The 16,279-nt window shown below is 32.6% G+C and overlaps 2 protein-coding genes across 2 annotated transcripts; both read right to left on the reverse strand.

The window, feature by feature from the left end:
- Positions 1 to 2,172: 2,172 nt before the first annotated feature.
- On the reverse strand, positions 2,173 to 3,796 carry LOC107821183 (protein FAR1-RELATED SEQUENCE 4-like). The gene is made up of 3 exons (XM_075232516.1): positions 3,741 to 3,796; positions 2,748 to 3,492; positions 2,173 to 2,475 (listed from the first exon to the last, which is right to left on the reverse strand). The coding sequence occupies exons 1-3, from the start codon at positions 3,794 to 3,796 to the stop codon at positions 2,173 to 2,175; spliced, it is 1,104 nt and encodes a 367-aa protein (XP_075088617.1).
- Positions 3,797 to 10,323: 6,527 nt separating this feature from the next.
- On the reverse strand, positions 10,324 to 11,501 carry LOC107764142 (uncharacterized). The gene is made up of 3 exons (XM_075232517.1): positions 10,869 to 11,501; positions 10,764 to 10,785; positions 10,324 to 10,652 (listed from the first exon to the last, which is right to left on the reverse strand). Exons 1-3 carry the CDS (start codon positions 11,499 to 11,501, stop codon positions 10,324 to 10,326), a joined length of 984 nt encoding a protein of 327 aa, XP_075088618.1.
- Positions 11,502 to 16,279: the final 4,778 nt, after the last annotated feature.

Raw genomic sequence — 16,279 nt, forward strand, 5'->3', positions numbered from 1 at the left:
AGAAGGAATGCTACCACCCTCGCGATCATCCTTTTCGATGCACAACTACTGATGTTCTTTTTGATAATTATATGGCACTTGTGTATAAAGATTTCAGTGAAGATGCTAGTGATGAGTTTTGGTGTGCTGGTGATAATCAGTTATTTCTGACACCATATGTGTGGGGGACAGCCGTAGATGTGGAATTGCATGGACTGAGGTTGACAAAATCTTTTTTCCATGTCGGCTTCCTTCAGAAGATGATGAAGCTGTGACACACTTTTTGTTGGGAGTATTGGACTTGAATCAAAAAAAGATTGATGTATATGATTCCATATACAGTGAGCCATATGAAGCAGGAATGAACTACATGCAAATGTATGCACGCATGATCCCCCATTTGCTAAAGTTCTCACAGTTTGACAAAAATCACAAGTCTTTTGGGAATGTCTTCAACAAATTTGATATACAGTGGCAAAGATCACCACACCAAACTGAATCGTACGTGTTATTATTTGTTATATTATTTATATGTACTTAAGATTTATTGTTTAATTCACTGCATATCTTACATTTCTCTTAGGACTGATTGTGGTGCATTCCTGATCAAATTTGCCGAGTTGCTAATGATTGGAAAGGACGTGCAGCAATTCCAACCCGAAGACATAAAAGACTTTCGAAAAGAACTTGCTGCAAATCTTTGGGCACATGGTGAATGGAAAAGAAATTCTGGTTATGGTACTCCACCAGAAAATGTTGGTGATGATTATGAGAGTGAAAATGAAACATTCTGTCCAAAGGAGTTGTAAAGAAATTGTGGTGTTATTTTTGTATAAAATTGCTGTAAAGGTGACATCTGAATTATGCCAGTTTAGGATAGTTCTGAAATATTCTGTAAATTTGTGAAAAGGCACTTATATTTTGTTTTGTTGGCATAGCGTAATTTTTTGTAACAGCTATGCAAAATTACAATTTCAAAAGTTATGTCAAGGCATTTTGTTATTTATTTCGTTGTTTCTCTCAACTCTTGATTTGTCCATTGAGTTTGTTAGTATTTGTTCATGACTAAGTGTAAGTGAACTTCAAATTCAAAGTTAATGACCAAATGTCCTTAACTTTTGAACTTGAAATTCAAAGTTAAGGACCGACAGTCCTTAAGTATTGAACATGGGACTATAACTTAAGGACCTCATGTCCTTAACTTTTTAACTTGTATTTCAAACTTAAGGACTCCTGTAGTTAATGACAAACAGCCCTCAAGTTTTTAACATGGGACTATAACTTAAGGACCTCACGTCCTTAACGTTTGAACTTAAAATTTAAAGTTAAGGACAGACAGTCCTTAAGTTTTTAACTTGTATTTCAAACTTAAGGACTCCTGTAGTTAATGACAAACAGTCCTCAAGTTTTTAACATGGGACTATAACTTAAGGGCCTATGTCCTTAATGTTTGAACTTAATATTTAAAGTTAAGGACAGACAGTCCTTAAGTTTTTAACTTGTATTTCAAACTTAAGGACTCCGGTAGTTAATGACAAACAGTCCTCAAGTTTATAACATGGGACTATAACTTAAGGACCTATGTCCTTAACGTTTGAACTTAAAATTCAAAGTTAAGGACAGTCAGTCCTCAAGTTTTTAACTTGTATTTCAAACTTAAGGACTCCTGTAGTTAATGACAAACAGTCCTCAAGTTTTTAACATGGGGCTATAATTTAAGGACCTCATATCCTTAACGTTTGAACTTAAAATTCAAAGTTAAGGACAGACAGTCCTCAAGTTTTTAACATGGGACTATAACTTAAGGACCTCATGTCCTTAACTTTTGAACTTGAAATTCAAAGTTAAGGACAGACAGTCATTACGTTTTTAATATGGGACTATAACTTAAGGACCTCATGTCCTTAACGTTTGAACTTAAAATTTAAAGTTAAGGACAGACAGTCCTTAAGTTTTTAACATAAGACTATAACTTAAGGACCTCATGTCCTTAACTTTTGAACTTGAAATTCAAAGTTAAGGACACACAGTCATTACGTTTTCAAAATTTCAAGTTGAACTTACTGACTCCTGTTAATAACTTTTAATTGTTGAACTCAAAAGAAATTAAAAGAACGTAACAAGATATAAATATTGAAAATCTAGGCATCCGCTCAAATTAGAATAATAATGAATACAATCTATAGCAAAAACTTAAAAGAGTCGATAAACATAAGTGTATATTTCTACTCCTCTATGCTTTCTTGAAAATGGATGGAGTGCCGGAGAATATATACAAGCTGTTCTATTATGACCAATTCTTCTGCAACGACCACATTTGAATTTTATTTTTGATGGCTCGGTAGCAGGAATATGCCTTTTCTTTTGCCTTCTACCTGGTGGCACTTTGAAATCTGGAGGTTTAACAATTTGTGACTTAACACTCTCTGGTACAATCCATGAATCAGCGTGTCCTACGGGATGTATTTGTCTTTCATATGTTTTCAGCCAAGATTCCTTTAAGTACCAGTGCGAACAAAAGTCAGACTTCTTGATGTTTCTCTTCTCGATAGCTGCAATTGCATGTATTCATGGTAATTCATCAAGTTGAAATTGAAAACAATCACATGTTCTTTTGTTTAAGTCCACCAAGAAAGTTATTCCTTCTTCTTCAACTCTAGAGCGCCATGAATCAACAGGAAAGACCTTCAATGTTGAAAAATTATAAGTGAGTACATTATGTTAAAAAATGTCAAAATCATAATATAAACATAAAACATAATACTTACGTTCAAAGTAAATGCTACATCTATTCTGTTCTTCAATTCCTCCTCTACCCAACAAGAAACATCATAAAATGTTCCTTCTGCTTTATTTCTTCTTTCATAAAACCAATGTTGTAGCTTCACTTGAATGAAATCCATCATTCTTAGTATAGGCAGCTCCCTTGCTTCTAATAGCACTGAATTCATCGACTCAACTATATTTGTTGTGAGCATGTCATATCTTCGTTGTGGACTACAAGAACGTGCCCATCTTTCCTGTGGTTCTTCCATCAAGTAGTCATAAGTTTTTTTATTTACATTTGCAATATCTAACATGTATATGTCAAATTCTTTACGCTTGTATACTCTTGCAGCACTTTGGAAAAGTTTTATGACCTCACTTTTCACCTTTCTTCGCTTTAGGTTCTGCTCCAAATGATAGATGCAAATCCCATGATGGCTTTCAGGATATACCTTTACAATGCCATTTGCAATAGCTTGATGTCTGTCTGATAAAAAAATCAAATTCTCACAGCTCCTAATTGCATTGCGAAGATGACTAAAGTACCACTCATAGGAATTGTTGTTTTCAGATTCTGCTATTCCAAAGGCTAATGGGAAAATTTGGTTATTTGCATCTTTTGAAACTGAAATCGTTAAAACACCACGATATTTTGACTTCAAAAAAGTCGCATCAATAGCAATCACTGGTCTACAATGATTCCAATCAGCTATCGATGATCCATATGCGTAAAACATATAAAGAAACCTGAAAATACAATATAAAACAAGGTTAAAATACCCGAAGTTTAGGACAGTCAGTCCTTAACTTACATTTACAAGTTATAAAGTTAAGGACATGCTGTCCTTAACTTTTATTTCAAAGTTCAAAACTTAAGGACTGGAAGTCCTTAACTTTTAATTACAAGTTCAAAACTTAAGGATAGGCAGTCCTCAACTTCTGGTTATAACTCAAAAGTTAACAAGGCTAAAGACAGCATGTCCTAAATTGTTTACCTGTTGTTGTCGTCTATCTTTATGTTAGTATAAGTTCCCGGGTTTTTACTTGTCATCATATACAAGTATGAACACAATAATTCATAATTTTCTTCGGGACTTCCTCTTATTAAAGCGGAAGCATGTTGAATAGCACGCCACGCCTTGTGATATCAATGTCTAGTCCATGCAATTTTTGCATCTCTGCCATGACAAAAGCTGGTGTTACTTCAAATCTTGGGTCCCGAAGATTATCGATAATGTAACCACTAATCAACTTTGAAGTAGCATGCCTTTGATATGCTTTCCTAGTGTTAACAGAGCAGTCATACTTTTTCTCAAGCTTTACTATCTTGAATAATGTTGAGTCTTTAATTCTGAAAGCACGCACACACCAACGACACCTATCATCATTGCATGTCAACGAATATCTTTGTGAGCTTGATCTAACAACTTTGAATTCAAAATGTCCTTTGATTGCTACATTAGAAAAACAATTAATTATGCTCTTCTTCTTGTCAAATACTGATCCGACTTTTATTTGATCCAAAGAAGCATTTTCTCTTAATATCGTAGTTGGGGATTCTTTTTGTTTCAAATTTGATCTTTGTTTAGTTATTTGAGTGCAGGTTTTGTCAGCAATTACTTCGATTATCGGTGCACTCTCTAAGACTTGAATACCGAAAGCTTGTTCGTTGTCAATCTCTATAATGCTTTGTCCTTCTACTTGAATAGAATCAAATGTTTGATGCACCTCTTCATTTAATGGTTGAGCTTCAACCATATCTACTTCAACTATCTATTGGCATGACTCTTCATTGTCATGTTGAGTTTTTGTGTTGGCATGTTCATTGCTTGTTGATGCAAAAACTCTTTCCGAAATATCAACTATGAAACGACAGCTCTTGAAGAGTGAATGAGTTTTTAGCAACTCTATACATGTGTGAAGATCTAAATTTTTGGATACAAGCATTCCTTTTCTTGTTCCAAGGTTGATATCAAACCATATCACTATTTCAAACTTTTCACTATCCAATTCAATAAGCTCAAAAATCTGTTTAACAAAATCTTCAAACTGAATTGACTCAGGTGCTACTAAGCGTACTGGCATATTCAACCAAGATGCAGGTGGTGTTGAACGTGATTATATGGATGTGCATGCAAAGGGTCAGTATGAAAGAGAATTTAGAGATGCACATCTAGATGATGAAACTGAAAATGTTACTAATATTGGGAAAGGTTAGTTATAGATTTTGATTTTTATTTTCGTTGAAATGTATATTCAATAGATTAATACATATAAACTATGCATGTGCATGCAGAAGTTTGTGGAGTGCCGGAGAAAATTTGTAGAGTTTGTGGTTGCAATCACAGGAGGATTTAACAAGTCTATTGGGGACAAGTGTCAGCGAGATTGTATGCAAATGCTTAGAAGGAACGTATGATCTCTCTACACCGCTGTCATACAAAGAAAAATTTGTAGTTCAAACTTGTGCCAGTCAAGGTTATATAAAATTTTTATTATATATTGTATCTTTATTTCATTATATATTGTATCTTTTGAAGCAGCAAGCAAAGAAGCTGGAGTGCAGTATCAAGAGAAAACTAGACTACAATCTCAAGACATAGGCAGAAGTGAGATTGGTTCCAAATCTATAGATGCAATATGTGATGATGATGATGTAGCTGGAATGATCTTGGATATTGCAAATGGTTAGGCAGTGCTTTTTTAATTTTATATATGTTTGTTTTAATTAAAGATTATTAACATGTTAGCTGTTGTAAATATTTTTGCAGAATCTTGTCAACAAGCATCTAAAGATCATGGTGAACAACTGCAAGATAAAGAAAATGTGGAATTGCAAGAAAAAGAAAATGCTACACGCAATATTTTAGCTGAGTTGTCTCTTGAAAAAACACAAGAAGGTACTGTGGAGAAGACATGTACTGATTGTGCCCTAATTATTATATGTACAATTGAAATTTTGTCTCTTCATTTGACCTGTTGCAGAAAACTAATATGAATACGTATATATATATAGTGTCGCCAGCAGAGGAAAACAAAGAGGACACCAATGATGACAATCTTAACCAATATACAAGGAAAAGAAAGAGAGACAGTATTGGTTATGATGGTCCGTCATTTTCTCTTCTTACTCCTACTCCTCCAAGTATACAAATGGACATTGATGCGACTTTGACTATGGAGGGTGAAGGAAATGTTGAAGAAGAACTTGGTCGAGGTAAAAGGAACAAGAAGTTAAGCTGGCAGTTGAAATCTCCTTTTGATAAGGAAGGAAAAGCAATAAGTTCCAAGGTAGACAATCCAAATACTCTGAAGAGTTCAGGTTGGATAAAATCAACCTATACTTGTAGGTGTATTTTTCATTATGCCAAAGAATATGAAAAATTAGTGAAGAAATTCATTGTGTGGTTGGGCAAGGAGAAAAGGAGAGGTCGCAAAAAAGAGTAAGCCTCTTAATGTGTTTCACTACATCCTTAACTTCTGTGATTGTAAGACTAATTTTAGGACTAATTGTCCTTAACTTATAGATTCAAGTTTAAAACTTAAGGACTTCTTGTCCTTAAGTTTGAATTTAAAATTCATAAGCTAAGGACATACAGTCCTTAAGTTTGAGTATCAAATTCAAAAGCTAAGGACACTTGGTCCTTAAGTTATAGATTAAAGTTTTCAAAATTCTAACTTGACATTTTCAAAATTTTCAGGGGACAAATTGATTAATATGCTGATGATAATAGTTTGAGGAAAAAACCATACAAATTGTATCATCAAAAAATCAGTAGCAAAATATTTTTCCTTGAGCTTTCAGATAGCAAATTTGTTCTTGATGATAAGGTTAGATAATTCACAAGGCATTTATTTTTTCTATTATTAATTTATCATTTTTTCATTATTTTATGACTGATTTGTTATTGATTTGTTTTATTTTTTGCCTTTTTATGAAGCATATTGACATTGCTCGCGATCATCCTTTTCGATGCACAACTACTGATGTTCTTTTTGATAATTATATGGCACTTGTGTATAAAGATTTCAGTGAAGATGCTAGTGATGAGTTTTGGTGTGCTGGTGATAATCAGTTATTTCTGACACCATATGTGTGGGGGGACAGCCGTAGATGTGGAATTGCATGGACTGAGGTTGACAAAATCTTTTTTCCATGTCGGCTTCCTTCAGAAGATGATGAAGTTGTGACACACTTTTTGTTGGGAGTATTGGACTTGAATCAAAAAAAGATTGATGTATATGATTCCATATACAGTGAGCCATATGAAGCAGGAATGAACTACATGCAAATGTATGCACGCATGATCCCCCATTTGCTAAAGTTCTCACAGTTTGACAAAAATCACAAGTCTTTTGGGAATGTCTTCAACAAATTTGATATACAGTGGCAAAGATCACCACACCAAACTGGATCGTACGTGTTATTATTTGTTATATTATTTATATGTACTTAAGATTTATTGTTTAATTCACTGCATATCTTACATTTCTCTTAGGACTGATTGTGGTGCATTTCTGATCAAATTTGCCGAGTTGCTGATGATTGGAAAGGACGTGCAACAATTCCAACCCGAAGACATAAAAGACTTTCGAAAAGAACTTGCTGCAAATCTTTGGGCACATGGTGAATGGAAAAGAAATTCTGGTTATGGTACTCCACCAGAAAATGTTGGTGATGATTATGAGAGTGAAAATGAAACATTCTGTCCAAAGGAGTTGTAAAGAAATTGTGGTGTTATTTTTGTATAAAATTGCTGTAAAGGTGACATCTGAATTATGCCAGTTTAGGATAGTTCTGAAATATTCTGTAAATTTGTGAAAAGGCACTTATATTTTGTTTTGTTGGCATAGCGTAATATTTTGTAACAGTTATGCAAAATTACAATTTCAAAAGTTATGTCAAGGCATTTTGTTATTTATTTCGTTGTTTCTCTCAACTGTTGATTTGTCCATTGAGTTTGTTAGTATTTGTTCATGACTAAGTGTAAGTGAACTTCAAATTCAAAGTTAATGACCAAATGTCCTTAACTTTTGAACTTGAAATTCAAAGTTAAGGACCGACAGTCCTTAAGTTTTGAACATGGGACTATAACTTAAGGACCTCATGTCCTTAACTTTTGAACTTGTATTTCAAACTTAAGGACTCCTGTAGTTAATGACAAACAGTCCTCAAGTTTTTAACATGGGACTATAACTTAAGGACCTATGTCCTTAACGTTTGAACTTAAAATTCAAAGTTAAGGACAGACAGTCCTCAAGTTTTTAACATGGGACTATAACTTAAGGACCTCATGTCCTTAACGTTTGAACTTAAAATTTAAAGTTAAGGACAGACAGTCCTTAAGTTTTTAACTTGTATTTCAAACTTAAGGACTCCTGTAGTTAATGACAAACAGTCCTCAAGTTTTTAACATGGGACTATAACTTAAGGACCTATGTCCTTAACGTTTGAACTTAAAATTCAAAGTTAAGGACAGACAGTCCTCAAGTTTTTAACATGGGACTATAACTTAAGGACCTCATGTCCTTAACGTTTGAACTTAAAATTTAAAGTTAAGGACAGACAGTCCTTAAGTTTTTAACTTGTATTTCAAACTTAAGGACTCCTGTAGTTAATGACAAACAGTCCTCAAGTTTTTAACATGGGACTATAACTTAAGGACCTATGTCCTTAACGTTTGAACTTAAAATTTAAAGTTAAGGACAGACAGTCCTTAAGTTTTTAACTTGTATTTCAAACTTAAGGACTCCTATAGTTAATGACAAATAGTCCTCAAGTTTTTAACATGGGACTATAACTTAAGGACCTATGTCCTTAACGTTTGAACTTAAAATTCAAAGTTAAGGACAGACAGTCCTCAAGTTTTTAACTTGTATTTCAAACTTAAGGACTCCTGTAGTTAATGACAAACAGTCCTCAAGTTTTTAACATGGGACTATAACTTAAGGACCTATGTCCTTAATGTTTGAACTTAAAATTCAAAGTTAAGGATAGACAGTCCTCAAGTTTTTAACATGGGACTATAACTTAAGGACCTCATGTCCTTAACGTTTGAACTTAAAATTTAAAGTTAAGGACAGACAGTCCTTAAGTTTTTAACTTGTATTTCAAACTTAAGGACTCTTGTAGTTAATGACAAATAGTCCTCAAGTTTTTCACATGGGACTATAACTTAAGGACCTATGTCCTTAACGTTTGAACTTAAAATTCAAAGTTAAGGACAGACAATCCTCAAGTTTTTAACATGGGACTATAACTTAAGGACCTCATGTCCTTAACGTTTGAACTTAAAATTTAAAGTTAAGGACAGACAATCCTTAAGTTTTTAACTTGTATTTCAAACTTAAGGACTCCTGTAGTTAATGACTAACAGTCCTCAAGTTTTTAACATGGGACTATAACTTAAGGACCTATGTCCTTAACGTTTGAACTTAAAATTTAAAGTTAAGGACAGACAGTCCTTAAGTTTTTAACTTGTATTTCAAACTTAAGGACTCCTATAGTTAATGACAAATAGTCCTCAAGTTTTTAACATGGGACTATAACTTAAGGACCTATGTCCTTAACGTTTGAACTTAAAATTCAAAGTTAAGGACAGACAGTCCTCAAGTTTTTAACTTGTATTTCAAACTTAAGGACTCCTGTAGTTAATGACAAACAGTATTCAAGTTTTTAACATGAGACTATAACTTAAGGACCTATGTCCTTAATGTTTGAACTTAAAATTCAAAGTTAAGGACAGACAGTCCTCAAGTTTTTAACATGGGACTATAACTTAAGGACCTCATGTCCTTAACGTTTGAACTTAAAATTTAAAGTTAAGGACAGACAGTCCTTAAGTTTTTAACTTGTATTTCAAACTTAAGGACTCTTGTAGTTAATGACAAACAGTCCTCAAGTTTTTAACATGGGACTATAACTTAAGGACCTATGTCCTTAACGTTTGAACTTAAAATTCAAAGTTAAGGACAGACAATCCTTAGGTATTTAACTTGTATTTCAAACTTAAGGACTCCTGTAGTTAATGACAAACAGTCCTCAAGTTTTTAACATGGGACTATAACTTAAGGACCTCATATCCTTAACTTTTGAACTTGAAATTCAAAGTTAAGGATAGACAGTCCTTAAGTTTTTAACATGGGACTATAACTTAAGGACCTCATGTCCTTAACTTTTGAACTTGAAATTCAAAGTTAAGGACAGTCAGTCATTACGTTTTTAATATGGGACTATAACTTAAGGACCTCATGTCCTTAACATTTGAACTTAAAATTCAAAGTTAAGGACAAACAGTCCTTAAGTTTTTAACATAAGACTATAACTTAAGGACCTCATGTCCTTAACTTTTGAACTTGAAATTCAAAGTTAAGGACAGACAGTCATTACGTTTTCAAAATTGCAAGTTGAACTTACTGACTCCTGTTAATAACTTTTAATTGTTGAACTCAAAAGAAATTAAAAGAACGTAACAAGATATAAATATTGAAAATCTAGGCATCCGCTCAAATTAGAATAATAATGAATACAATCTATAGCAAAAACTTAAAAGAGTCGATAAACATAAGTGCATATTTCTACTCTTCTCTATGCTTTCTTGAAAATGGATGGAGTGCCGGAGAATATATACAAGCTGTTCTATTATGACCAATTCTTCTGCAACGACCACATTTGAATTTGATTTTTGATGGCTCGGTAGCAGGAATATGCCTTTTCTTTTGCCTTCTACCTGGTGGCACTTTGAAATCTAGAGGTTTAACAATTTGTGACTTAACACTCTCTGGTACAATCCATAAATCAGTATGTCCTACAGGATGTATTTGTCTTTCATATGTTTTCAGCCAAGATTCCTTTAAGTACCAGTGCGAACAAAAGTTAGACTTCTTGATGTTTCTCTTCTCGATAGCTGCAATTGCATGTATGCATGGTAATTCATCAAGTTGAAATTGAAAACAATCACATGTTCTTTTGTTTAAGTCCACCAAGAAAGTTATTCCTTCTTCTTCAACTCTAGAACGCCATGAATCAACAGGGAAAACCTTCAATGTTGAAAAATTATAAGTGAGTACATTATGTTAAAAAATGTCAAAATCATAATATAAACATAAAACATAATACTTACGTTCAAAGTAAATGCTAAATCTATTCTGTTCTTCAATTCCTCCTCTACCCAACAAGAAACATCATAAAATGTTCCTTCTGCTTTATTTCTTCTTTCATAAAACCAATGTTGTAGCTTCACTTGAATGAAATCCATCATTCTTAGTATAGGCAGCTCCCTTGCTTCTAATAGCACTGAATTCATCGACTCAACTATATTTGTTGTGAGCATGTCATATCTTCGTTGTGGACTACAAGAACGTGCCCATCTTTCTGGTGGTTCTTCCATCAAGTAGTCATAAGTTTTCTTATCTACATTTGTAATATCTGACATGTATATGTCAAATTCTTTACGCTTGTATACTCTTGCAGCACTTTGGAAATGTTTTATGACCTCACTTTTCACCTTTCTTCGCTTTAGGTTCTGCTCCAAATGATAGATGCAAATCCCATGATGGCTTTTAGGATATACCTTTACAATGCCATTTGCAATAGCTTGATGCCTATCTGATAAAAAAATCAAATTCTCACGGCTCCCAATTGCATTGCGAAGCTGACTAAAGTACCACTCATAGGAATTGTTGTTTTCAGATTCTGCTATTCCAAAGGCTAATGAGAAAATTTGATTATTTGCATCTTTTGAAACTGAAATCATTAAAACACCACGATATTTTGACTTCAAAAAGTTGCATCAATAGCAATCACTGGTCTACAATGATTCCAACCAGCTATCGATGATCCATATGCGTAAAACATATAAAGAAACCTGAAAATACAATATAAAACAAGGTTAAAATACCCGAAGTTTAGGACAGTCAGTCCTTAATTTTTATTTCAAAGTTCAAAACTTAAGGACTGGAAGTCCTTAACTTTTAATTACAATTTCAAAACTTAAGGATAGACAGTCCTCAACTTCTGGTTATAACTCAAAAGTTAACAAGGCTAAAGACAGCATGTGCTAAATTGTTTACCTGTTGTTGTCGTCTATCTTTATGTTAGTATAAGTTCCCGGGTTTTTACTTGTCATCATATACAAGTATGAACACAATAATTCATATTTTTCTTCAGGACTTCCTCTTATTAAAGCGGAAGCATGTTGAATAGCACGCCACGCCTTGTGATATCCAATGTCTAGTCCATGCAATTTTTGCATCTCTGCCATGACAAAAGCTGGTGTAACTTCAAATCTTGGGTCCCGAAGATTATCGATAATGTAACCACTAATCAACTTTGAAGTAGCATGCCTTTGATCTGCTTTCCTAGTGTTAACAGAGCAGTCATGCTTTTTCTCAAGCTTTACTATCTTGAATAATGTTGAGTCTTTAATTCTGAAAGCACGCACACACCAACGACACCTATCATCATTGCATGTCAACGAATATATTGTTGAGCTTGATCTAAAAACTTTGAATTCAAAATGTCCTTTGATTGCTACATTAGAAAAACAATTAATTATGCTCTTCTTCTTGTCAAATACTGATCCGACTTTTATTTGATCCAAAGAAGCATTTTCTCTTAATATCGTAGTTGGGGATTCTTTTTGTTTAAAATTTGATCTTCGTTTAGTTATTTGAGTGCAGGTTTTGTCAGCAATTACTTCGATTATCGGTGCACTCTCTAAGACTTGAATACCCAAAGCTTGTTCGTTGTCAATCTCCATAATGCTTTGTCCTTCTACTTGAATAGAATCAAATGTTTGATGCACCTCTTCATTTAATGGTTGAGCTTCAACCATATCTACTTTAACTATCTGTTGGCATCGCTCTTGATTGTCATGTTGAGTTTTTGTGTTGGCATGTTCATTGCTTGTTGATGCAAAAACTCTTTCCGAAATATCAACTATGAAACGACAGCTCTTGAAGAGTGAATGAGTTTTTAGCAACTCTATACATGTGTGAAGATCTAAATCTTTGGATACAAGCATTCTTTTGCTTGTTCCAAGGTTGATATCAAACCATATCACTATTTCAAACTTTTCACTATCCAATTCAATAAGCTCAAAAATCTGTTTAACAAAATCTTCAAACTGAATTGACTCAGGTGCTAGGAAAAGCTTTGTTTGATGATCAAGATATTTATAGTCTTCAGTCCATCTACCATTAAAAGCAACTATTATGCATATTGTTTCCATCCTACAAGTCAAGAGAATGGGAAACAAAGGACATACGTTATAAAGCAATCCTTGTAGAATTAAGAACAGGTGTACTGTAAGTGCAAGACCAAGATAAGGACTGTCTGTCCTTAACATTTAAACATGTAATTAAAGTTAAGGACTGCCAGTCCTTAACATTTAAACATGTAATTAAAGTTAAGAACTGTCAGTCCTTTAACATTTAAACATGTAATTAAAGTTAAGAACTGCCAGTCCTTAACATTTAAACATGGAATTAAATGTTAAGGACTGCCAGTCCTTAAGTTTTAAACATGGAATTAAAAGTTATGGACTGTCAGTCCTTAACTTTTGAACCAGAAATTAAAAGCTAAGGGCTGTCTGTCCTTTAACATTTAAACATGAAATTAAAAGTTAAGGACTGTCAGTCCTTAAGTTTTAAACATGGAATTAAAACTTAAGGATTGCTAGTCCTTAACTTTTGAACCAGAAATTAAAAGCTAAGGACTGTCTGCCCTTTAACATTTTAACATTGAATTAAAAGTTAAGGATTGTCAGTCCTTAACATTTAAACATGGAATTAAAACTTAAGGATTTCTAGTCCTTAACTTTTGAACCAGAAATTAAAAGCTAAGGACTGTCTGTCCTTTAACATTTAAACATGGAATTAAAATTAAAAGTTAAGGACTGCCAATCCTTAAGTTTTAAACATGGAATTAAAAGTTAAGGACTACCAGTCCTTAACTTTTGAACCAGAAATTAAAAGCTAAGGATTGCCTGTCCTTTAACATTTAAACATGGAATTAAAAGTTAAGGACTGCCAGTCCTTAAGTTTTAAACATGGAATTAAAACTTAAGGATTGCTAGTCCTTAACTTTTGAACCAGAAATTAAAAGCTAAGGACTGTCTGTCCTTTAACATTTAAACATGGAATTAAAAGTTAAGGACTGTCAGTCCTTAACATTTAGACATGGAATTAAAACTTAAGGATTTCTAGTCCTTAACTTTTGAACCAGAAATTAAAAGCTAAGGAATGTCTGTCCTTTAACATTTAAACATGGAATTAAAATTAAAAGTTAAGGACTGTCAGTCCTTAAGTTTTAAACATGGAATTAAAAGTTAAGGACTACCAGTCCTTAACTTTTGAACCAGAAATTAAAAGCTAAGGACTGCTTGTCCTTTAACATTTAAACATGGAATTAAAAGTTAAGGACTGCTAGTCCTTAACATTTAAACATGTATTTAAGAGTTAAGGACTGACATATTTAAGAGTTGTCAGTCTTTAACATTTGAACCAGAAATTAAAACATACAATTTGAAACTCAAGTTACAGGACTTTGTATACAGAAGAACAACAACAAAGTGAAGGACATTTTGTCCTTAAGTTTTTTTTATTCAATTTGCAAAATGAGGCCAGTAGAATCAAAGTTAAGGACATAGTGTTCTTATTTTTTTGAATTCAATTTCTAAAATGAAGACACTATGTCCGGAATACAGAATTATCATAGGAGGCGGTGTCTATAAATTTATCAATCCAGAAATTCAAAAAAAATCAAATTCTTATCTAATATATAATCAAATCAATACAGATCTAAAAAAGTATAACTATAGCGAAATAAAAATTGATAGAAACACATGAAATTACAACTTACTGTTTATCTATGTTGTTTTTTTGGATTAGATTGCTGAATTTTTGAAATCGGGAAGAGAAATGGTGGTTCGTCCTCAGTTGATCGCCGCTGCTGCTGTTGCTCGCTTCTTCTCTTTGTGTAACTGCTACTTGTGTTGATAGCGTATGTATAAGTTATACCAGAAGTGTATTTTCGTCCAGTCAGGTATAAGTTTTTTAAAAGGAATGGCTAAAGTCTAAATACATTGAAAATAGTGGCTTTAAAATAAAAGCCACAGCTTTTAGTGGCTATTTGTGCCATTCGCCCGTTTTTATATTGCATGACGTATCCGAGAGCATTTTGAAAAAAAAATTCACAACTCTGAATAGCTGAACTACTTATCTTCCAACGGCAGAGTTTCAACCATAAGAAAACTTACGATATAAAAAAAAATGAGAACCATGAAAATTCCATGTGGATGAAACAAAAAACTAATAGCATTCAACTTTTGAGAACCACAAATTTTCTACGTTGAAACAATCGTTTTGAATTTAAGACCAAGCACATAATTTTTATTATATTCAGTAAATGATAGTGACGTCCATTAACAGCTTGTTTGGATGGTTGTTACCGGTTAATTATATCGTATCATATTATTATTTTAAATATAATATTTATTTTGATTGTTACTTAAATTTTATTATATCGTATTGTTAAATTTGTTGTTACGTAACGATGAAATATGACACTTTATGTAACGACCGATTTGGTGTGGTCGCGTCATTTTCTTGTGTTTTTCTCTTAATCTCAACCTTTATTATTATAAAATAATTTTATTTTATCATTTATCCTACCTTTTTATATATGTATCATAATTTTTCTTTATAATATTGCACGTTTATTCATCATATTACTGGTGCGTGATACCATGAAATGACGGTAAAACTACACAATCCATCTAGATAATGTAATCATCAAACGATACAGTACAGTACAATATAATATAATACGATACATTATGAAACGATATGTAACAACCATCCTCTTAATTAGTTGTTAACTACAGACAAGTACTAAAATTCTAGATAGACTCTCAAGTTATAGTCTTCTGTTTAATTATGGATAAGTAAAAGTAAAATGCAATGAAAGCAATTATTTTTCTAATATTTAAGACTTTGAAATAAACTAAAATTTATTATTAAATCTTTCCTTATTTGAATTATGTAAAAAGTCCTAATATGTAGGACTTTAAAATTCATTAAGATTTGACCTTATATAAATTTATACCTCCTTATATTAATATAACTGTAACATCTTCTATATTAATTTTTTAATATTTAATACTTGAAATCAACAAAGAAATATCCCTGAAATCCTATGTGAATAAAAAAATGTTTGAAAAATATGTCCAAAATTTTAGCATAAACATGGAAGTCAATTAGTGATAGGATTTTAATGCACATGATTCTCGGATTCTATGACTTTTTTTTAAAGAAATTCTAGAAATTTATTATTTATCTTTTCTCATCACGAAAGTTCTATTTGAAAATTAAAGTATCTTTTATCTTCAGCTGTTACATGATATTGCTGCTTTTTTGCACTTATTTGCATGATTTTATCACATAGTCTAATTTTTTGTCTTGATCAATATTTTCATAGTTGCATGAGAAGTTTCTTTCCAATACTTTGATTAATTAATTTTCTTAGAGATGA

This window comes from Nicotiana tabacum, chromosome 16, assembly GCF_000715075.1.
Source record: "Nicotiana tabacum cultivar K326 chromosome 16, ASM71507v2, whole genome shotgun sequence".
Classification (NCBI taxonomy): domain Eukaryota; kingdom Viridiplantae; phylum Streptophyta; class Magnoliopsida; order Solanales; family Solanaceae; genus Nicotiana; species Nicotiana tabacum.